At 43.8% G+C, this 23,531-nt stretch overlaps 1 protein-coding gene across 5 annotated transcripts in view; it reads left to right on the top strand.

Moving 5' to 3' along the window:
* thrb (thyroid hormone receptor beta) overlaps positions 1-23,531 on the top strand; it is a 75,789-nt gene that overhangs the window by 46,896 nt on the left and 5,362 nt on the right. For 3 of the 5 annotated variants that reach the window (XM_056742197.1, XM_056742199.1, XM_056742198.1), the window contains 8 exons: positions 34-103; positions 1,111-1,161; positions 18,444-18,544; positions 18,628-18,775; positions 19,237-19,442; positions 20,503-20,589; positions 21,165-21,311; positions 21,401-21,659. In XM_056742197.1, coding sequence (XP_056598175.1) covers positions 97-103; positions 1,111-1,161; positions 18,444-18,544; positions 18,628-18,775; positions 19,237-19,442; positions 20,503-20,589; positions 21,165-21,311; positions 21,401-21,659 — 1,006 coding nt within the window. In that variant the 5' untranslated portion in view covers positions 34-96. The remainder of the gene's footprint in view (positions 1-33; positions 104-1,110; positions 1,162-18,443; positions 18,545-18,627; positions 18,776-19,236; positions 19,443-20,502; positions 20,590-21,164; positions 21,312-21,400; positions 21,660-23,531) is intronic. The other 2 variants (XM_056742200.1, XM_056742201.1) reach the window with 2 other exon arrangements.

Raw genomic sequence — 23,531 nt, 5'->3', positions numbered from 1 at the left:
CTCGTATTTTCTTCTCTTGTGTTTGTTTGTCAGATATCAGGGAGTCCATGGATGACACAAGAATGATGTTCAAGGCCTAATACTGTATATAGCAGTATGTCAGGTAAAGTCTTCTTCAATCTGTATCGTCAGCAGTCTAATACTGTATGAACAGCTCGACTCGCAGTCGATATTCTTTTGAAATGATATTTATAATCAACAATTCTGTCATCACAGTCCCAACATTCAGCATCAGTGATGGTGATGATGAACATAATTGTGAGTTAGATAATCAGATTTTGGAGCATTGTTGTCATCAGTGTTTTTAAGCTATTCACCTCAACTTTCATTAATATAGAGCTTCTTACAATTTTCATTGTTACAAAGCAGCTGTACATGATAACATGATAAAGGGGACATATGGTGCGAGCACGTGTTGTTCTGTGTGTTTAGTGTGTTATAAGTTGCCCATGCATGTATTAGACTCGTAAAATTGCAGAAATGAAAGTGTGGGAACAAAAGATGCATTCTATTTAAAAGCGAATGCTCACCCAGACCTGCCTGAAACACCTCGTGTAACCAATGTGATAGAAGAAGGTAAGAGAGGTGGATCAGAACCCCGTCTCCACTGCTAAAGCTGTCCAGACTCTACACCTGACGCCACTGAAGTCACTGTTTGAACACTTTCTCTATTCCAATCACATGGTGGGCGGAGCTAGTGCAAAAGTCTCTATCGTATTTTTTATCTCATACAAATGTCTTTAAAATCCTACTTATTGTAGGACATGATAATGATGATGATAATGATAAGCATATAAAACGGACTGTTGCTTGGATGTACTTCATGAAACAAAGCTAACTTTCTTCAGCACCAACAAAACTGAAGACATCTCTCTCTCTCTTTCTCTCGAGCAGTTGCTTAGCAACTGTTTCTCTGATGTACATGTGGTTATTATTGTGACATCATAAAATTTCTGATCATGTGATGCCAGATGACAAGAGTGTCATGCCGTTTTCTTCAGTGATCTACTTGATCTCAGTTTCTGTATGGTGTGCTCTCTCTCTCTCTCTCTCTCTCTCTCTCTCTTTCATTGCAGTAATGTAATCGTGTGCTTTTCTCGTTTATTTTAGAGCAAGCAGACACATGCAGCCCCCGCTGGAAAGATGAGCCCATTCAGAATGGTAGAGTAACACCTCAGCATCATCATCTCTCTCTCTCTGTGAAGTGATTGACAGTTAGGGATGACGCAGTGCTAATCATGTAAACGGATCAATCTTCTTGATGAAGTTGTTTTCAATGAAGTCAGTGTTAGGTACTGTGTGTCTTATAGAGTCATGCTCGATAAGTGAGCTCAAATCCATATGAACACAATCAATCTTAATGCTCATGGCTACAGTATCCATCAGTGCACTTACAGAAACGTTCATGTCTAATGTTTGATCAGAATGTGAATAAAGATTCTCCTCTGCGGCTGACGTCATCCATACATCTACAGTGTATCATGACTTGATTTTCACATGGCAAGGAATTTGTAATCGATACGTCTCCCCGAATTCGACACATGTATTAAAGTCATTGCAGTGCATTGTGGGATTGTTTCCTCAGATAGACACGTTATGCTGGCTTGGAGTTTGTCCGTTTGTGATGATGTCAGTGTCATTTTCACATTGATGACGTATTCAGTCAATTTAAATAAAAATAGATTTCTATCATTCTACATCGTGTGTTATTGTCACGCTCACAATGAAGTAAAATCAGACCGTAATTTAATCCCGCTCAATGTTGTCATAAATGTAATGCTTATGAATGTAATGAAGTGTAAATGTAGTGTATGTTTAGTTTATATATTCGGTGTGGTTGTCAGTGAACAGCAGGACTGGAGGTTGTGAAGGTTTTATTTCAGTCGGTCATGTGGGAGGTTTTATGTGTCCTCGTCTGCTCAGATTATTAGAGATAAGAGAATAATTAAGACGTGTAAAGAAATAAACATTTACAGTGAACAAAAGCAGAAGCAATAAAACATGATAAGGGCTGTTTATTGCTCTGTTGGGCAGTGTGTTCAGTTTACAACATAACAAATATAATTCATCACCATCATGTTTGTTATGTAGTACTGCAGCCGACCTCTAGAGGGCAGTGAAAGCATTCATCAGACCAGCTGACACACTTCACCCTAAATTCTGTCCTCAAGTTGTCTGTAAGTCTTTCTTTCATGGAACACAAAACAAGATATTTTGAGAAATGTTTTTTTGTATTCGTGCAATGTAAGTCGGATAAGCGGAAGAAGATGGATGGATGGAATGTAAGTCAATTGGGTTCAGCGTTGTTCTTTAAAATATATTTTGAAAGACTCACACAGGTTTGACATGACGCGAGGATGAGCGAATGATGAAAGAATGTTGTTTTTTGGGTGAACTGTCCCATATAATTTATGCATGATGGAAAGTGAATTGTGTTAGAAACAGTATAAAACGTCTTGGTTACGTATGTAACCTCAGTTCCCTGATGGAGGGAACGAGACGTTGTGTCGAGAACGACAGATGGGGTTCGCCCTTGAGAACCAATCAACTCTGACTACTATAGAAAAGGCCAATGAAATTTGGCGAATGCAATTTGCATGCCGGGCTCCGCCCCCGGAAATCCGGTATAAAAGGAGGCCGGCGTGCAGCATTCACTTACCTTTGTTCTGAAGAGCCTGAGACCTCTCAAACTGCAGCAGAATACGATACGTGTTCGTGGCATAAGGGACACAACGTCTCGTTCCCTCCATCAGGGAACTGAGGTTACATACGTAACCAAGACGTTCCCTTTCTGTCGGTCTCTCGACGTTGTGTCGAGAACGACAGATGGGGTTGCCTATGGAAAACGCCACAACGCTGTATCGCGTCACAATCTCTAGCGAAGCGACGGTAACAAGCCTGGGCGTGTCATCTCGAAGCTTTCGTGAGACTGTAACCTTCCAGTGTGGTGGTCGGGGGGTTCCAGAGCTTTCTTGGAGAAAGATGGGTACAGCCCTGACCGGTAACTTTCACGGACGGGGCCTTAGCTCTCTATAGGCGAGAGGCCGTCCAGATCAGTTTACACCGGGTAAGCGCGACTCTTAATCAGAGAAGCGCTACAGAGGCCACCTCCTACCCGTGGGGAGGAATATGGTGGATATAGGTATGGTCTCGTCCTTGGAGGAGAACGCATGGAACGTGCGGACTGAGTAGTTAACCGCGAGGTGGAGGCCCACCTGGGGAAGCTCATGGGTTACCAGGAGTGGGAACCATTCTCATGAGGATACATCAGACGGAACAGCCCACGGAGGGGGTGTTACAGACGTCCGGTAGCACTAGGTCCGGTTAGAGCTATCTGTGATAGCTCACATGGTATCCCGGCCTAAGGGGGAAGGCTGCTCTGCCCAGCCAGCCCCCAGGGGGTGCTTGTTTGGTGATGGATGGAATGCCTATTCTTAACCAGTGTCTGGGTAAGAAGGGAGGCTGGTGAGGTACCAGTTTCTTAGCGATGTGTTCGGGTAAGAAGAAAAGGTAAATAGCACACTGACCCAACCTGTTAGAGGGTGGAAAGGTGCTTTCGCAGGCATACGCCCCCCCGGATGCCAGTCCTACATGTCGCCACGCAGGACGTGGGCTGACACCGGGTTTACGCGAAGGTTGTTAACCCTTGCGAAGGTGTTTGGGCATAGCCCAACCCGCAGCTCTACAGATGTCTGCTAGAGAGGCGCTTCTGCCAGTGTCCAGGAGGTGGCTAAACTCCGTGTGGAGTGAGCCCTCACTGCCAATGGGCATGGGAGATTCTGAGATCGGAATGCCGTCGTAACGGCGTCCACGACCCAGTGCGCCAGCCTCTGTTTGGAGACAGCCTTCCCCTTCTGCTGTCCTCCAACAGACACGGAGCTGGTCAGAGCTTCAGAGCTCTGCGTGCGGTCCAGTACGTACTGGACACAACACTAATCGGGTTGGGTCTTCCTCCCCTATGGGGAGCGCCTGCAAGTTCACCACTTGGCCCCGGAGGGAGTAGTGGGAACTTCTTGGGCACGCATCCGGGCCTGGGTCTCAAGATAACGTGAGAGTTTCCAGGGCCGAGTTTAAGGCAATCCAGGGACACGGAGGATGCTCGGTGGTCCCCTACCCTCTTGAAGGAAGTGAGCGCCGTCAGGAGGGCCGTCTTACTCTATGAGGAAGATCGGAACCTCCGAGGGGCTCTTTGGGGGGCCCTGAGGCTCCCCAGGACCACTTAGGGTCCCAAGAGGGTATGGAGCGGAGATGAGGCGGATTCCGCCCTCTCGCTGCTTAGGAACCTGGTGACCAGGTCGTGTTGCCCTAGAAACTTTCCACCGACTGAGTCGTGATGAGTGGCAATAGCGACTACATACACTTTCAGTGTGGAAGGGAGATGTTAGTCTCCAGTCTCGTGAGGAGGGGAACACAATCCTGATCAAGCACCTCAGTGGGTCTTTCTCGTTGAGAAAGACACCAGGACGAGAAGAGGCACCGTCTAGAGGCGTGTAACCGCCTAGTAGATGGGGCCCTAGCCTGGGTGATGGTCTCAGCCGTATAGGGGGAGTAGCCATCTTAGGATCTTCTCGTCCCGTCTAGAGACCAGACATGGGTGTTCCAGAGGTCTGATCTGGGATGCCAGAACGTGTCCTTCCCCTGAGAGAGCAGGTCCTCTGTCAGGGGAATGGTTCAGGGGGAGTCGCTATCCAGAGCATCGGCTCTGAGGCCAAGTGCGGTTAGACCGGTGTGGTGTAACCAATAACACTTGGTGCTCCTGCTCCCTGACCTTGCACAGAGTCTGTACAAGAAGGCTCCTGGGGGGGGAAGGTGTGCTTCCGCCCATCCCGCGGCCAGCTGTGCGCAAGGATATCCGTGCCGAGGGCAGGGACTATCAAGCGGGCAAATGGTGGTGTTACGGGAGGTGAACAGGTTTTACCTGGGCCTACCCGAACAGCCTCCAAATGAGCTGGACTGCACGGGGGTGGAGTCGCCACTCTCCACGAGGCATAAACTGGCGAGAAAGCACGTCGGCTGTCTAGTTCAGTTTGCCCGGGGTGTGTGGCCTGCAGGGAACGAGTCACCTGTTGACTCCACCGGAGGAGGCGTCGAGCAAGTTGTGTTTAGCTGCTGTGTGCGAACGCCACCCTGACGATCTGTATTCGCTACAGCTATAGTGCTGTCCTCGGAACAGCACGTGTATGTCTCGCACGAGAGGCCGTAGCCTGCTCAGTGCAAGTAGCATAGCCCACAACTCTTGGCAATTGATATGCCAGCGCAGGCGGGGGTTCGTCCAACACCCCACCTGCGTGCCCGTTGCACACTACACCGCACCCCTGCAGGGAGACTTCAGTCGTCACCACGACCTGCCTCATAACCTGCTCAGAGGGACCTGAGTCCGTCGAAAAAGTCATAAAGACTAGGGGTTATGGTGCGTCGGCAGCAGGGCGGCATCACCATGCGCCTGCTGCCGGTGTGCCACGCTCTCCTCGGAACTCGACTCTGAAACCAGTGTTGGAGCGGTGTCATGTGCATCAACTCGAGGGGTATTAGCCCGCGAGGACGCCATGTGTCCCAGGAGCCTCTGAATTGTTTCAGGGGGACCGCTGTCTGCCTAAAATGTTCATTTCAGACAGTTCAACACTGGTTGGGCACAACTGCGGACAGGTGTGCCGACATGGTGACAGAGTTGAGTTCCATACCGAGAAAGAGGACGCTCTGCACTGGGGAGAGCTTGCCCCTCTCTTGGTTGACCTGGAGTCCCAATCGACCTAGGTGCCGGAGCACCAGGTCCCTTTGTGTACATAACAGATCTCGCGAGTGTGCCAAGATAGGCCAGTCGCTGAGATAGTTTAGTACCCGCTCGCCTTCCTCCTCTCAGGGAGAAAGGGCGGTCAGGGACAGACCGAAAGGGAGGACTCTGTACTGATATGCCCGCCTCTCGCACGCGAACCGTGGGAACGGCCGGTGTCGAGGAGGATCGAGACATGAAAGTAAGCGTCCTTCAGGTCGATTGCCACGAACCAATCCTGACACCTCATAGATGTCAGGACGCGCCTCTGTGTGAGCACCCTGAATGGCAGCTTGTGAAGGTGCTCTGTTCAGGGTACGCAGCCTTTGGGGGCAACCCGCCGTCTTTCTTGGGAACGATGAAGTGCGGGTGGTGACCCACTGAACATCTTGGTTTTGAGGGACGAACTCGATGCCTGTTTTGCCAGAAGGGTGGTGACCTCTACCCGAAGTACGGAGGCGTCCCTGCCTCTGACAGAGGGAGAGATGATGCCCCGAAACTTGGGTGAGTCTCTGGCGAACTGGATCGAGTAACCAAGACGGACCGCCCTCATTAGCCAGCGAGACAGTGTGGGCAGCTCTCGAGCTCCCAGGGACTGTGACAGGGTGACCAAGGGGACGGTCTGCTTCATCATTCCCACGGGGGGTGGTTCGTCGGCTGGCGGAGCTAACCATGTCGCGGGGAGTCCCCGGAGGGAAGGTTTTTGCTCCGCCTGCTTACCTGCCTGGCGGGACAACGGCACGCACTGTCGGTTTGAGAGTGGTGACGGCTGTCGTATGTGTACGACCTCACGCCTCGCCAGGGTGTGAGGTCGGTTCGCCGAGCACAGTCCAGTGGAGTGTGCGATCGGCTGCAAGTAAACCCGGGGAGAACAGAAAACTCAGTGAGTAAGTGGGCGCCAAGCCCTAACAAGGGCCCGGCTTTGGTGACGAGGCAGGAGTCGTCCCGTACCGACCGATCAGAGCCGTGGCTGTGAAGGTTCGGGCCCGATGTTGTTCTCCCTGGGGTCTTCCCGTCAGTGTCCCTTCTCGCGAGGAGGTTGCTGACGGGGTGTAGGTTTCCCCCTCGACCTCTGCTTCCGGGGTGCCGCCTGTGGGGGCACAGGAACCGGAGCCGATGCCGAAAGGGTCCTGGGTTGCAGGGAAGCAGACGTCACGTGAGATCTCGGAGGCCTGTAGGCGGCCGAGTCGCGGCGTGAAAAAAATGTGGTTAATTGCCACTGTCTGCTTCGCCGTCAAAAAACTGCTGAGCGCAGTCCTCGACGGTGTTACCAACAACCCACCCTGCGAGATGAGTGCATCAAGAAAGCGGACTTCCTTGCTGTCACTCTTCTGCACAAGGTATAGCCGGGGGTGTCTCTCCTGGACCACTACCGTGGACATCGTCCGACCCAGGGCCCGTGCCGCCGCCTTAGTCGCCCGTAGAGCGCTGTCAGCGGTGGCACGGAGATCCTGCATTATACCCGGGTCGGCCTTACCCTCGTGGAGCCCTCTCAACGCCCTGGCCTGGCGGACCTGCAGGATGGCCAAGGCATAGAGAGAGGAGGCAGCCTGGCCCGCAACATCGCAAGCTTTCGACACCAGTGATGCCGAAGTCTTACGTGTTTTGGACGGTAGGAGTGGTCGATCCCCCCCCAGGTGGTAGCCGTCCGCGGCACAGGTGCACCGCAGGCGGACGTTCCACCCGGGGGATCTCGACGCAGTCCTTGGCTGCCTCACCATCGAGGGAAGTAAGGGAGCCGGAGCTGGTTTCACTGGAACGGTCCGTGAGTGGAGCGTTCCAAGTTTTACACAGCTCCTCATGCACCTCCGGGAAAAACATGGCACCCGGGGTGGGCGCGGTTTGCACCGCGCACCGACCTCGGGAACCACGCATCCCCGGGTTAGCACGGATGACATCACTTCTGCTTCCTCCTGAACTCGACCGCTGGGGGTGGAGTTTGGATTCGGCAGAGTCGGATGCCAGTCTCCCTCCGATGCTGCGAGCGACATCTCATCTACGTCACACATCGTTTCCGAGTGTGTGCGTGAGGATCCGGACGGTATGCCACCGCCGGTTGGGGAACGTTCAGAAGAGCGAATCGGGGTGCGATCGGCCCGTGAGCACTTGGCTGGCGGGTTTACGTTCGCAGAGTTCCCCGTATCACTAACGCTGCTAACGTGGGTGGTCATCGGGGCCGTAGCCACAGATGTCACAGCCCGGGTAGCAGACGAAATGGTGGCTGGTTCCCGTAGGAAGACAGCCACCCGTGACCGCAACTTCTGAATGACAATCTGCCCGCAGTGCAGGCAGATGTGTCAACGAACGCTGCTTCAGTGTGCTGGACGCCCAGACACCTAATGCAGCGATCGTGTCCATCCCCCTCCTCGATGAGGGTGCCGCACCCAAGAGAACAGCGGGACATGCCGCGCTGGAGAATGCTCAGTCAGTCCTGAAAAGGACTTTTAGAAAAAATCTCTAACACCTCCGGAACCGCCGAGACGCCCAGGGGAAGGTCGCTGCAGGAAGGGACGATCCGCTGTAACACGTCGTAGCACCAGCGTGTAGTTGTAGAGGATTGAATCCTGAGTTGTACTCATGAGCGATGGCTCTGAAGAACAAAAGGTAAGTGAATGCTGCACGCCGGCCTCCTTTTATACCGGATTTCCGGGGGCGGAGCCCGGCATGCAAATTGCATTCGCCAAATTTCATTGGCCTTTTCTATAGTAGTCAGAGTTGATTGGTTCTCAAGGGCGAACCCCATCTGTCGTTCTCGACACAACGTCGAGAGACCGACAGAAAGGGAACTGAATTATGTACACTGTTTTTGCTGTATGTAGTGTTAATATCATCATGAGCTGTCTGTGGGCACATCTCATGAAAATAGATCAGACCTCAAAACTGAATGAATAATATTAACACAGTTAATCATGTGTAGTGAAGGGAATACAAGAACCCTTCTTTCTGTTATAAAAGATATTTCAAAGCCACCTGATTCTATTCCATCATATTTGCACTCAATGCTTTTTTAACCTTTTTTATTGCAAAAATAGAAAATATGAATCAGTCCTTGTTGGTTACAGATTTAGCCTATTCTTCATTTTTTTCTGTCTTACACAGTCACTTAACTCTACCTTCTCTACTAATAAACTTCCAACAGTAGATGAGATAACTTCAGTTATTCAGAAATATAAACCAATTACTTGTCAATTAGACCCTCTTCCAACTTAATTAGTTAAAGCCTGTCTGTCAGTTCTGTTGCCTTTTATTACTGAGATCATTCATTCTTCCCTCATTTCTGGCACTCTTCCTTATGAATTCAAACTTCAATACTATCTCCTGTACTCAAGAAGCCAGGGGCAGACCCAAATCATTTTGATAATTTCCGTTCAATCTAATTTGACATTTCTATAAGAAATTCTGGAAAAGATTGTTGCGGCTCAGTTAAACGATCATCCTCAGTGAACAACCTTTACCAACAATTTCAATCAGGTTTTCGTACCTATCAAAGTACTGAAACTTAAGATTCTAATGAGTTATTAGAAGTGGCTGACTCAGGACTCTTATCTATATTGATTCTTCTTGATTTAACTTCAGCGTTCGACACATTTCTCGTGAAATCCTTTTCGACAGACTGCAGTCCATTGGAACTGTTGGTACTCCTCTGGCTTGGTTCACGTCATATCTCTGCGGCCGTACTCAATATGTTCAATTAGGCCAGTTCAAATCTAAACCATCAAATATTACCGCAGGTGTCCCACAGGGATCAGTTCTGGGTCCTTTATTTTTTATTTATTGCCAGTTGGAACCACTGTTAGGAAATATGGTATCCATTTTCACTGTTATGCAGACGACACCCAGCTTCATTTATCCTCAAAACCCACTTCTGTACTTCCTCCATCCTCTCTTTCTAACTGTTTTTCTGAACTTAAAAGCTTTGTTTTCAAGTCATTTTCTTAAGTTTAACAGTAGTCAAACAGAGATATTTCTTGCAGCGGTTTCTCTGTGCATTGATGGTTCTACAATTGCTCCTTCAACACATGTTAAAAGCTTGGGGGTTATCCTGGACAGTACTCTGTCTTTTGAAGCGCACTTTAACAACATCACCTGGATGGTGTACTATCACATCCGTAACATTAATCGCCTCCGCCCTGCCATATCAAGTTCATGCTCTCGTTACCTCACGTATCGACTACTGCAATGCTCTTTTCAATGGTCTTTCTCTCAAACTCTAACACAAGTTGCAGTTACTGCAGAACTCAGCTGCACGGATAGTCATTAGAACTCCTAAGATGGATCACATATCTCCTGTTCTCCAACAAATTCACTAACTTCCTGTTTCACAGCGTATTGAAGTCAAATTTAACTTCTTGTTTACAAAGCACTGCATAACCTGACTCCATCATACCCATCCGACCTACTTTCATCTTATACTCCCTCTCGAACACTTAGATCATCCTCTTCAGTCTCCTTAGTTCTTCCTCGCATGCGTTTGGCTTCTATGGGATCTCAAGCTTTTAGTTATGCGGCTCCTTATCTCTTTAACTTGCTTCCACATGATATTCGCACTAGTGAATCTTTCTTTACTTTTAAATTTCGTTTGAAAGCACATCTTTTACGGCAGGCATACAGCTGACATTTTATGTGTTTTTTATTTTATTTCTTTAATTGCTGAATGTAAATTGTTTTTTGTGTTTTAATTGCTTGTAAGGCGCCCATAAGTAAAACGTATTATTATTTTTATTTTAATGTATGTTTATGTTTCATTCTTTTATATAATTTGCCTGAATGCAAAAACAACAACAGCAGTAGTCTACTGAACGATAACACCACCAAACGTTTATGAACTCACGGTGTGCACTACAGTCTCACAGGACGCAATCACCCAAATCAATACTTTAATCAATTGAACAAATGAACCACTCTCTGGATATCTGGGATGATTATGGAGATGAATGTTACGATCGTGTGTTTATTTCCAGTTTTATAGCAAACCATCCGTGTATTAATATTTGCTTGTTGGCATCTGATGGATACGATCTATGAGCTTCTGTAGATGGTGGTGCGTGACGTCAGGCTTAAAAAGGGGATTGTGATCTTTTTTTTGATGTCACACTGTCTGAATGTGATATTGTTTACAACATGTCAACTTTATGTAAAGAGTGTAACAGATGTTAAAACTTAATCATGGTAACACTTTGTTTGAAGCATGTAAGTATGATGATAAAAGTAGTTTTAAAGCATTGTAGTGCACCTTTTAATGCATTGTAATGTCTTATAAATAATTGTTATTACAGTTAATACATTATAACACTGAGCTGTTCATTGTTACAGTACACATTTTAAATTGGTTATAATTCTTTACAACTACATATAATGCATTAAAACGCACATTATGAAGAATAAAAATGCATTTTACACTTAAACAACTCTTTATAATGCATTATACATACATGCTTCAAGTGTTACCTAATTCATCATAGCGCACATCAATCTTCGGCAGCAATGTTGTGTTCACTATCAAAATGTATTTTAAGCAAACCTTACTTTGATATTTTTTTAGGATACAAGACTGTCTGTATTTACTAAAGACACACAGAGAAATTAGCATTGAAAAGGTGTGAACGCAGCTGAATTTATTGCATATGCATTGAATTTCCCTTTCAGACGCAACATTTATCAGAGGGGAGTATATCAATCAATCATGAAATGCCAATTACTAACACTTGTGCTTTACTGGTTTTGCATCAAACAGCAGGCGTTAAACCCTAACCTGTGCTGCTCATTATGGGAATGAGGTATGGCACCTGTGGTTTTAAATCAGTAAATGACTCAATCCCATCTGAGCTTTATTTTTGTTTTCTCATTCAAGTCTTTTTGCTGGTCAAGTCAATTTATCTTGATTTACGAACGTTAACGTATAACATATAGACAATAGATATGCAACGCTGTCACACCATTGGACACATGTACAGTATAATCAGAATCAGAAGAGCTTGCACACACAAGGAAATTTCTTTGGTGTTGGAAGCTTCTAGTACAAACATTCAACACATTGACAATACAAATATAATAAAATTTACAGTCTAAAAGATTCTAAAATATGCATATATCAAATAAAAGACTATTGCACAGAAAATGGGGGATAATAACATATAAGAGACATTGTACAGGGTAGTATACAGTATATAGTAGAATATGCTGGTGGTCAACTACCCATAAACAGGCATAATTTGTCAAAATGAAAGATATTGTCATTCCTTCAGTACTGAACTTCAGAAGTTTCTGTTCTAATATCTTTGATAGAAAGTGAATCCCTCCTCACTTCAGATTTCAGTGAAGCGTGTTGTAGGACACGACTGATTCAAGTCACTTTATCCATGATGTGAGTTTACTGCCGGCAGCTGAATGTTGTAGACGGAGGCCGGATCAGAGGTTGTAAAGCGTCTGCACGTTTATCGATGGATATGGAAGAGTGAGTTAAGTGTTTGAGGTGATGATTGATGTGTATGATATCATGCTGCTGTTTGACAGCCATCTGTTGTGTGATGACACTGATGGAGATTGACAGATGCTCCGCTGCACTCTTTGTCTCTCTGTGTCACTATTGTGAAGCGTGTCACACCCTGTTAAGGTCAGCGTGAGAGTGCTCGGCACGAACACGACCATAGTCTGGATCTTGTGTTCTTAATGCTGGTTTACAGAAAAGTACGTCTAACTGTAGGCTTGACAAAGCCCAGACCTTTAAAGAAGTCTCCAGTTAAAGATATGCAGTTTTCAAATGTTTAGATTGAAAACTTTGACATGTAAATCTGAGGCAGCATTCAAAAGATAAGGGGGACTTTCTCTTGACCTCACACATGATTTCATCTGTATGTGTAAAATTAGTTTGATGAACAGAAATTAAACAATTGAATTGTTCTCATCCTCAAGCTTATCTAATGGAAATGTTTCTGAAATGCAAAACTTCCACTTTGATTCATGGGAGAACATTTCTGCCAGTTTTTTACAGTCGAAATCAGTGGTTCTCAGACTTTTTTTGCTGAAGCACAATTTTAATGATTTTTTCAAGCCAAGTACCCCTTGACCAGACCGCAACATTTTGCATTAGAATACAGTGAAATGAGAGTCATACAGTTATTATATCTGATGCCCCAAAGTAGGTTTATTGCTTATAAACATTTCTGTATGTAGCTTTATGCAACTATGTTAATCATTTTTTTAACATTTAACCGCAACCTCTCCTAATTTACATTATTTCGCAACCAGACACTTCTCCTGATTCCGGGGCCAGGTCCAAAAAATAATTCTTATAAATTGAAATGTGTTTTAAATGTATGAATAGATTTTTTATGCATATTTGTGTAGTCGTAATTGCATATAACAATACTTCTATCATAATTTATTGACTTATTGATTATCATTGTTTATTCCTAAATTTCAGTTTCTCTCACGTACCCCAATTTGGGAACCGCTGGTCTAAATAATCAAAAGAACAAATCTTGTTGTTGGTGAGGTCATTATGAATGATTTATTTATGTGTCCTGATAAACTTCAATCAATGTCAGAAACGACATCTCTCCTCTGAATGAGGTATGTCTCAGCCTGAGAGCTATAGTAAACTTCCAGCAATCCAGTCGATTTCCAAAGGTCAAAATCAAGCTCCAGCATACATTATTCTCAATCTAGAAGCCATTACACTTAAAAAAAAGTTTGCACCTTCTGTTTACATTACAACATGATTCCCAAAGTCACATCATGTTTTATTTCATAGTTTTGATGAGTTTACCAATATTCAAAAATGTAACTGACCCTACACTAACCCATGGTGGTGTAAGCCATGTTTACTTAGAGGTATAATTCACCCAAAAATGAAAATTCTGTCATCATTTCCTCACCTTCAAGTTGTTCCGAATCTGTATAAATGTCTTTGCTCTTATGAACACAGAAAGATATTTGGAAGAATGCTTATAACCAGACAGATCTTGCCTCCCATTGACCCCCGTAGCAGGAAAAATACTTTGTCATTTTTGGTTCTGATCCTGGTTTAGCATTGATTCAAACACACTCTCGTGTCATGTGCTTTCACATCACTGTGGCTTCTTTAAAGAACCATCTCTTTCTCACTGTTTTCATGATCTGAAGAGCATTTTTTACCCACAAAGATGCTTTTGTGAAGGTTCTTGAGATGTTAAAGGTTCTTCTTTCCCTTTCTTTTGAAGCGTGTAGACAGCGTGATGTGTTTGTTGGAGAAAGGTGCTCTCTGGGTTTGGTTAGTCAGATGTCCAGCAGTGATGACTCATGTGTAATCTGCTTCAAATCACCTTGAACGTGATCACATTTGTATTTGTGCATAAATGTAAGCTGATGTGCTTAAAGAGGGTTTTGTGTGTATAATCCAGGCTGTAATTCGGAGTTGTTTGTATTATTTGCTCCTGTAAATAATAACAGTACACAAGTGTTTTTCTCTTCAGTGTTACAGGAATGAGGACAGAAGGCACGGCTGTATTTGGTTTGGTCAGTTTTACGTCATTTGTGAAGGTTATATGAAAGTGTGGTTCCAAAATGAGATATCAACGTTTTTAAAAATGTACAAAAATCATGTTTTGTATTATGGCTTGAATCTAAACAAACCGAACGCAGTTTGATTGATATTTATTGGAATGCACAATAAAAAACATGATTTTAGAAAAATCTCATTTTGGACCCAAACTCTTCATATACTGAACACTATTTTTAGAATGGAAGGAGTCTCTTTTCGTGTCTTTGTGAGGTGTTTCTTACTCTGAATAAACTTGAAGTGAATTAACTCCTGGAGCTTTAAATAAAATAATTTCATTTCATAATTGATTTTCTTTTTGTCTATGCCAATACCTTTTAACTAAACTTATAGATACATCAAGTACAGTAATAAAACTCGATGTTACAACCATTTCATAGAACACTAAAGTGATGTGAATATGTAGTTGGCCTGCTGTGAAGCGTGGTCTGGATGATGATATTAAGATGATTATCTCATTGATCAGCGCCTCTAGATTACATCTAGATCACAAACTGTATTGATCAGTTATGTCTAGATCACTAGACTTATTGATCAAAGGCCTCTCACGCCACGAACCGCTCAATGAGCAAAGCTTTAGTGTTAATAGCCTTAACGCCGACCCGCATTTTCCTGAAAATGACATTTGATACGAGGCGTCCCTCTGCGAGTCTTTTCGGGACGGGCGGTGTTTTGTTGGTCTTCTCCTCAGCTCACCCGGGACGTTTGGTTAAGGTCGCCTGAGCAAAGATCTGTGTTCAGGTAACGCCGGGGACAGCTGGCTCAAGAAGGCATGTCAAGCCAGGGCCTATCCCCAGCGCTACCATCCCAAAAGTGTCTGTGACCAGCCTTGAACCCCCGGGACCTCGAGTGATCGATCTGGGAGGGAATAAATGGGTGGAAAAAGCTCCTGTGGGTGCACAATCGCTCCAAGCTGCTAAACTGAACACATACTGGAGCTCCTGAATAAACCAGAGACACCCGAGCCCAACACACGGCCGGCATGACATCAGCTCTTAGTTATTTCAACTTGATATTGAGATTGTGATGAGTTTTGTGGGACACTAATCTATGAACATGACTCTGGTAAGTTTACGGTTCTTTTTTCCTTCAATCTGTTCTCTCAGCATGCGAGACGTGTGTTCATTTAAAGTTGTATGCTCACGTTTCTTAAGTGGATGTTGTGGGTGAAACATCTGCCACGTGACTGGAAATGGCTTGAATGAACTTTATTAAAGCTTTGAAAGTCATCTTTTCTTTGCGTTTATTACGTGGTGTTTTTGATGCCTTTAATATTAAAGATGTAGTTGAAAACATGTGGCTCTGATGTTCTAGGTTTCAGGAGTAAAGTCAGATGGTGGAGATGTGCGGTAGTTTGTCTGCGTGTTGTTTTTGTCAGTTAAAGTTCTTTATGAAATCCCTGCACAGATTAAGCTTATTTCGGGCCGTCACCTCATGAAAAAGTTAAACTGGTATCAGGAGCTTTGCTTAAGTAGCACTTGCTATAAACAGCTGGTACCTGCTGCTCATCTCACAGCATCTCAACCCAGTTTCCAACTTTACTCCCTTCACCTTCTGTCTTTACTTTGAGTCAGTCCACACACCGGCACGCATTGGATTGTTTTAGACTTTTTGTAGAAAAAAGTATATTTTTTTTCAAATTATTTCATGCTAATTATTACATAAGGCCTGAAGTCGTTCATCGTGGACTGTTTTCCTGTAGCCGAGCCACTCTCTGGTGTCACTTTACAATCTCTTTCATCTCACATAATGAAACAGACTCAATCTCCATTTTTACAAATTCCCATTTAATAAAAATAAATACTTCTAATAAATATAACGTTTATAATTACATAAAAAAATGTCTTACTCTAATATGTTCCTGTAGGTAGGCTAAAATGTCATTCTTATTTAGTTTTTACCTCACAAGTACATGTGATAGATGGGCAACGGATATTAAATGACAATTAAACGTGAATAAAAAGTCTTTAAAGTAAAAGTGGAATAGCACTTAAATAAAAAATTGCAATAACAAGAAGTAGAAAAGACTAGTAACACTCAAAAGTGTTAAACAATATATACATTACTATAAAGATAAAATACGGTTTTGTCATATTTTGGATTTATTGTATTCAACATAGTTCCTTAAATGTCATTAAAATCAATTATTTTGTTTAATCTAATTTAATAAAATAATGAAAACATTTAATTTCATACACTTTGATACATGCATCATAATTGTGATAACTCCAGTGTGTAGTGTTATCTCATCGTACTCTGATTTTTTCTTGTATTTACCCCTGTACAGGCTGTAGTTTATGAATTGTGTTCTTACATGTATGTTATATTCCACTTCATTGATTCAGGTGCAGGTGTCACCTGTTGCTGTGATTTATCAGTACAGGTCCCATCTCAATATGTCATGTAATGCTCCTGATATCAGTTTTGGGATGTCTTCTCACGTTGACATCTGTCTGTAGGTGATATTATACTGATATTGTGATACATGACATGAGTGTTGTGAAGGATCGGATGTGTAGGTGTGCGTCATGTATGCGAGGATGTTATGCCTCAGTCTGTTCAATTTCAGTCTCTTGGATTTGTCCGGTGTCAGATTAGACATGAGCGTGCTCAGAAATCTTCCACCCAATTTGGCAGGGCGAGGGACAAATGGGGCGGGTGTCTCCTCCATATATAAGACCCCGAGTCCTCCAGACGCTTTTCACGCAGGCCGCTTGTCTCCCGGTTATATGTCTCGATATTTAATGTAGCCAGGGATATTTGTGCTTGCACATCATATTTTGTTCGATACATTTTTTGTGCCTTTGAAGAGTTTTGTGATGAATTACTGTATGTCAGACATGTACGACATGGCTCACGGGATGAGCGGTGGTTACACTGTCCCGTCCGGAGGCGAGTACTGTATGTACGGCGGTGAAGGGCCCGTGTTCGGCCAGTGTGAGCCTCAGCCGCTACACCATCACCCTCCTAGCGTGGAGCAGGCCTGGCCGCCGGGACAGCCATACGGGTGCCCGTTCAGCGGGGGAAACCCTGTGTTTAAGAGCGAGTTATGCAGCATGGAGGTGCCGCTCAGTCACTATCACCAGCCCGACTTCTTCTCTGACGGTAGACCGGACTTCTCTCAGATACAGTGGATGCAAGCAGCACATAAGAAAGGTATGGAGAGGTGAAGAAGACGATGCTGTGGTGCTGTTGGGTTTTGAGGCTTCACTGAAGACTCTCGTAGTGATCTGTGGGGGGGCTGTTGGGTTGTATTGTGGGACAGTTGGGGGAAAATGTTGAGCTTCTGTTGGGTGCTTCTGGTCATTTTCCAGTTCTGTTTCTTTATCTTTTATCTGTTTTATCTGTGAACTAAATAATAGACATAAAGGTTAAAAATCACACCGCACACTGGCATTCATTAGGGCTGTATGGAGTTTATCAATATTAAGTTCTTCCAAAATGTAATGAGAGATCTATCCGTACTTCATCTCCTTGTCTCTCTCATGCTTGAGTATCTTTGAATAACAGACAGTATTGCTGATGGTGAGAGATGTAGGTGATGGACGCCCTGAATCTGTACGATCTCAATGCTTTTAACACAGAAGGATCAAACATTCCATCATGGGTTTTAAGTCTTTCAAGCGTTGGATGAATTTTTTGCAGTTTGATTGGTGGCACAAGACCTTGTCTTTGTCCTAGTTTTTAAAGATCATGCGTCTACAGTGTTAACCATGCTATCTCATCTATACATGACATTATGTCTGTTTGCTATTGATCCGTTCACAACCACATGTCCATCATTTGTGTGACAGGTGTTGTTTAATATTTATGGATCAGTTCTAACAGACGTTCTTAAATTGTCTGAATTGAAAAGCAGTGATGGATGATGAGTTTTAAGTCTTTTTCAGACTCTTGTTGTGTAGTCTATTGATTTCTAGGTTATGTTGTATTGTATTGATTGATGGGGACACACTCGGTTACAGTAGTTTTGAGCTCATTGTCTGATTCCTGTGAACCACTCAAGAATTATTGATCACATATTGATTCTGAGCTGCTGCCACCTGCCTAAACTTAAGAACACAAGCAATAGTTTTTCTGGATTGTCCTTTGTGTTTAGTGGGATGTTTGTAATGAGTTTTTCCCTTGTTTTAGGGTACATACCAAGTTACCTGGACAAGGATGAGCTGTGTGTTGTGTGTGGAGACAAAGCGACCGGTTATCATTACCGCTGCATCACCTGTGAGGGCTGTAAAGTGAGTCCTTCACCTGCACTCTTTTATTTTCTTTAGCTTATTTAAATGAAGGATGTTTCTAAAAATGCATCTTGTTTCTAAAGGGTTTTTTCCGGCGTACAATCCAGAAGAACTTAAACCCGACATACGCATGCAAGTACGAGGGCAAGTGCATCATCGATAAGGTCACGCGTAACCAGTGCCAGGAATGTCGCTTCAAGAAATGCATCGCTGTCGGCATGGCAACAGACTGTGAGTGTACTACATTTAAACGCACGTGACTACAGCTTGTCTACGACCAATTCAGCGTTTTGACATTTTTCTTTTTTATAAACGTCTATTTTACGAAACCTTGGATGTCCAAATTCACTGTATTTGTGTTTCTGAACCCAGTTACTTGTCATTGTATTGGTCATTTGAACAAGGTTTTATTTTTGTATTTTAAAATTTCATGTTGATTTTTTTAGTTAAATTTAATTGTAACTCTTGTAGTTCTTATGTGTTTAGGTCATTTCATTGTTTTACTAGTATTACTTTTTTTTTATTTACTTGAGTTTTATGTTTTTCAAGTTAGTAATTTAAGCACCTCATCCTTAACTTTTTTCATGTAAATTTAGTTTTTCGGATAATATTTTATTTGGTTTAATGAAGAAAAATGTTTAAACAGTTAACTGTAATAATCCTGCTAGCGACACACCTTTGTGTTTTTGCAGTGGTGTTGGATGACGGTAAGCGTCTGGCCAAACGGAAGCTGATCGAGGAGAATCGTGAGCGTCGGCGGCGAGAGGAGCTCCAGAAGACAGCGTGGGACCGTCCGGAGCCCTCGCAGGAGGAATGGGAGCTGATCCGTGTGGTCACCGAAGCCCACGTGGCCACGAACGCCCAGGGCAACCACTGGAAACAGAAACGCAAATTCCTGGTGAGGGATCTCAACCCTTGATGACATGGCAGCTATGTTGAGGATGTACCCTTATCCCCATCCCGCCCACTATCCCAGATATCCCTTCCCCAGCCCATCCGCACCCTTCTTCCCAATGTTAATATTTCCATGTTTTTGTATCTCCTTGTAGAGTGAGGAGTGTTAGATGGACGCTGGAGACTCTTCCACAGAGGCAGCTGAACTAACTTTAACGGAACATCTTTGTCCCTCTTTCCTCAAGCTCCGTTCCCCAAACACTCTTTCTCTCGTCTCATCTTCTGTCTGGCTGTCTTTAACCAAGTTTCTGATTGTTATACAGTTGTTCTTTTGTCTTTTAATGTCACTCCGTGCTCTTCAGATTGAAGACTAACACTGCTGTGGGTTTCCATGTGGAGTTTAGCAACTCTGTCTGATGCTGTCATTAGAACTGTACGCTATTTTTTCATTTGTATATTAGGTCTTATTTGTTTTGTGAGCCTTGTTTAATTCACTATTTGCGAGAGCAACACAGAATTTTAACTGGCATCTCGGATTCGGCTTACATTTTCAAAAACAACTTTAGTCTGTTTTCTGCAATTCAAATCAGGTGAATCTATTCCAAGAAATCGTTTTTCAAATAGCAAATACCTCCATGTTGTTTTGGTAATGTACACATGTTCTAGTGTTTATAATGCTTGTTCAAGATTGATTCAACATGATTTTATGTAGGCACTCCTGTAGTCCGTTCTGAAAAAAACATAAAGATGAATACTTCTGTACCGACCAGCTCTACAGTAGTTTTCATGTTGAGCGGTAGAACAGTCGAAAGACGACTGACGTTGACATTCACACTTATTTGTTAGGCAGATGTCCAGTATAACTTTTGATGTCAATCATCCTATAGAATCGAAGACGATTTGAGGTCTTGAATCCCATGGAGACTCCACTCAATATCTCACTTTGTTTCTGTCTGCACTCTCTTTCTCTTTCTGTCTCTCACCTGTCCAGTTGAAACTTGTTTCTTTTTAGTTGACTCGGGTTCTTCATTGAAACTTCACGATCCCTGTTGATTGCCCAACAGGTCGAGGAAGCAATGCTACTTAATGAAATAACATGTAATTTATTCTGTACTTCTGACCAGAGTGCAGTGGGGGTGAAGGAGTCCAAGGTAAGAGCCAGCAGAGCAAACACACTCTCACTCATGTTGTTGTTTGTATCCAACACCAAGACACTCTCTCAAATTCTCAGCTGCTTCCATTTCTGTCACGTTGTTTCGCGGCTAAATGGACGTGCTGAACACTTGAGGCATTTGTTTTCGCCTTGTTTGTGTAGCTCTCTGCACGCTATGTACACAAAGAGGAAAGATGAAGATGACTACTAGAGTGGTGTCAATCTTAGGCTGGATTTGAGCCGTACTCGGCCTCCAGTTCTCTTTAGATGCGTCTTCCTCTGTCTTTCATGTCGCGTTTTTTCTGGTCAGAAGGGCACCAACCTGTTTGGCGACATATCAGTGGACAACCCTAGTCAATGATCTCTCCGCATAGGCAGCTTTTCTGCTCCGCTCTCGTCTCCTAGTTGAAGTTTCCCATCTTTCCTCCTTTCGATAACCGGCCTCCTCTCGTCTCGCTGTGTCTCTTGGCTTCTGTGTGCTTTAGAGGGGAATGAGGATTTGCTGTAAATGACCGTTTGCTTTTGACGTCCGCGTTACTGAGCACGTCGCCCCTCCCCTTCCTGTCGTTGCAGCCGGAGGACATCGGTTCGGCGCCCGTCATCAACGCGCCCGAGGGGAGCAAAGTGGACATCGAAGCCTTCAGTCAGTTTACAAAAATTATCACCCCCGCCATTACGCGTGTGGTGGACTTTGCCAAAAAGCTGCCCATGTTCTGCGAGGTAAGAGCAAACTAGTTTACACACCCGACCTCGTATATCTCCAATCCGCAATTCCAAAGTATCTCATTCGTAGATGTGATGTTGTTTAGCTGCCTTGCGAGGATCAGATCATCTTGCTGAAGGGCTGCTGTATGGAGATCATGTCTCTTCGAGCAGCCGTACGCTACGATCCCGAGAGCGAGACTCTGACGCTGAACGGAGAGATGGCCGTCACGCGGGGTCAGCTGAAGAACGGCGGTCTGGGCGTGGTGTCGGACGCCATCTTTGATCTGGGAGTCTCGCTGTCGTCCTTTAACCTGAATGATACAGAGGTGGCGTTGCTGCAGGCCGTCATTCTGCTGTCCTCCGGTAAGTGCTGTCTTTCACTACATACAGAACACGATCAATCGGTCAAACTTTGATTTCCTCAGAGATACATGTTGAAATACCAGTAACACTTTCTCCTTACACCATGTCTAACGCGTCGCGACACACGGTTTGTTTCAATGGGATTGTTGCTTTGCATCACCTGCATCCAGTGTGGACAAGATGTTCAATTATAATGGGTTCTGATGCATCCGGTGTAGACACGGTGTTACTCTCAATTCACAACAGACAGATTAGAATCATGATTTATACATTGAACTGTCAGGTCGCGTTTTGTAGGAAATGTTCTTTTGGAATAAGGGTAACAGTTCAGCATAGGGATCAATTCTCACTATTTACTAGTTGTTATTAGCATGCCTATTATTGGCATATTGGCTTGTTATTAGTACTTATAAAGCACATATTCTGCATGACCATACTCTACATCCCTGAACCTACCCAATCCCTTAACCTAATAACTATAACTGACTATTAATAAGCCACAAATTAAGAGTTAATTAAATAAAAAGTCATAGTTATTGGTTTGCTAATAGCGAGAATTGCCCCCTATACTGAAGTGTGACCGGAATAAGTACTTGACTTAAATTGCAATTTCATATTTTACACAGAGATGCTTAAGATAGAGAGACAACAGTTACAGACTGCAGCTTTAACCATGAGCGATACTTCTGAACACACGAATGAACATTTGTATTGCGATTTAGTAACATTATCAAAGATAAACAAATGTTGTAAAGATGTATTGCTCAATGAAGGCCCGGCGCCATTTTTGTAATTTTAACAAACAAAATTGTATAAAATTTTAATGTTTACCATTAATTTGTTACACAAACAAATTACAATAAATTATGTTTGTCGCATTGTGAAGCCGTCATCAACACCGTCAAACAAAATGAAGTGTATTATACGTTTAAGTTAAATTGACGTGTGAGGGTATTGTAGTGCTATTTATACATTTACTTCTGCAAATAAATGGTTACAAATGGCATTTCTGTCGCCTGGCGAGTTTCAGTTCTCCCCCCTTTTTGTTCTCTGGTCCTGGCTCAGTGTATTTCATGTTAGCTAATGCATTAAATAATGCTTATACCACAGGGCTGTTGAATGCTTTCGAATAATTGAACGGCCCGTCGTCAGTCATTCCTCACTTATTGTAAAGTGTAGTGAAATATTTCAGATGTTTCCTCTCGTGACTTGTTTTGCATACCATAATAGTTCTGAGACTATGACGATAAAAGTCTTGTAAAGTCTTTCCTGAAAAAAACTATAAGGCGCTTGTCCATTCAGTTCTTTAAAAGTCAATAGTGCAGCGGCAGCCGGTTCTTCCATTGGCGATTACTTCGGATTACACGGCCGAACGAGGGGAAACCACATAATAATGTTATTACACAGGATTACACTTCAACTGTGATCGACACAATCAATAGTTAAAGACTTCGGCGGCCACATCCTCGTCTCACCGGCTCATGTGAACAGATTGTCCAGAGTCAGAGCTGACTGGGACACGTTCAGTGACTATTACGTCAATATTTGGGTATTAGCAGGAATCCTGAAAGCTTTCTAAATGGACAAGTGATTGTTTGTCAGCCCTTATTAGAAATAGATATCTGAAACGAGGCCAAGACTTTATCTATAGAGTATATACTAGAACGGTTAGCTTGAAGTGATAGTTCACCAAAATACGAAACTTCTCTCATCATTTACTCGTGCTTATGTCATCTCAGATGTATATGACTTCATTTCTTTAGTTGAACACAAATGCTGTGGTGTTTTCCATCATTAAAGTTATCCAAAGAACTCCATTAAGTTAAGAAATGTATTCTGAAGTGAAACAGTGTGTTTGGGATGGAATAACGT

This window comes from Triplophysa dalaica, chromosome 25 (assembly GCF_015846415.1).
Source record: "Triplophysa dalaica isolate WHDGS20190420 chromosome 25, ASM1584641v1, whole genome shotgun sequence".
NCBI classification, from domain to species: domain Eukaryota; kingdom Metazoa; phylum Chordata; class Actinopteri; order Cypriniformes; family Nemacheilidae; genus Triplophysa; species Triplophysa dalaica.
This window is presented reverse-complemented; position numbering and strand designations above follow the sequence as displayed.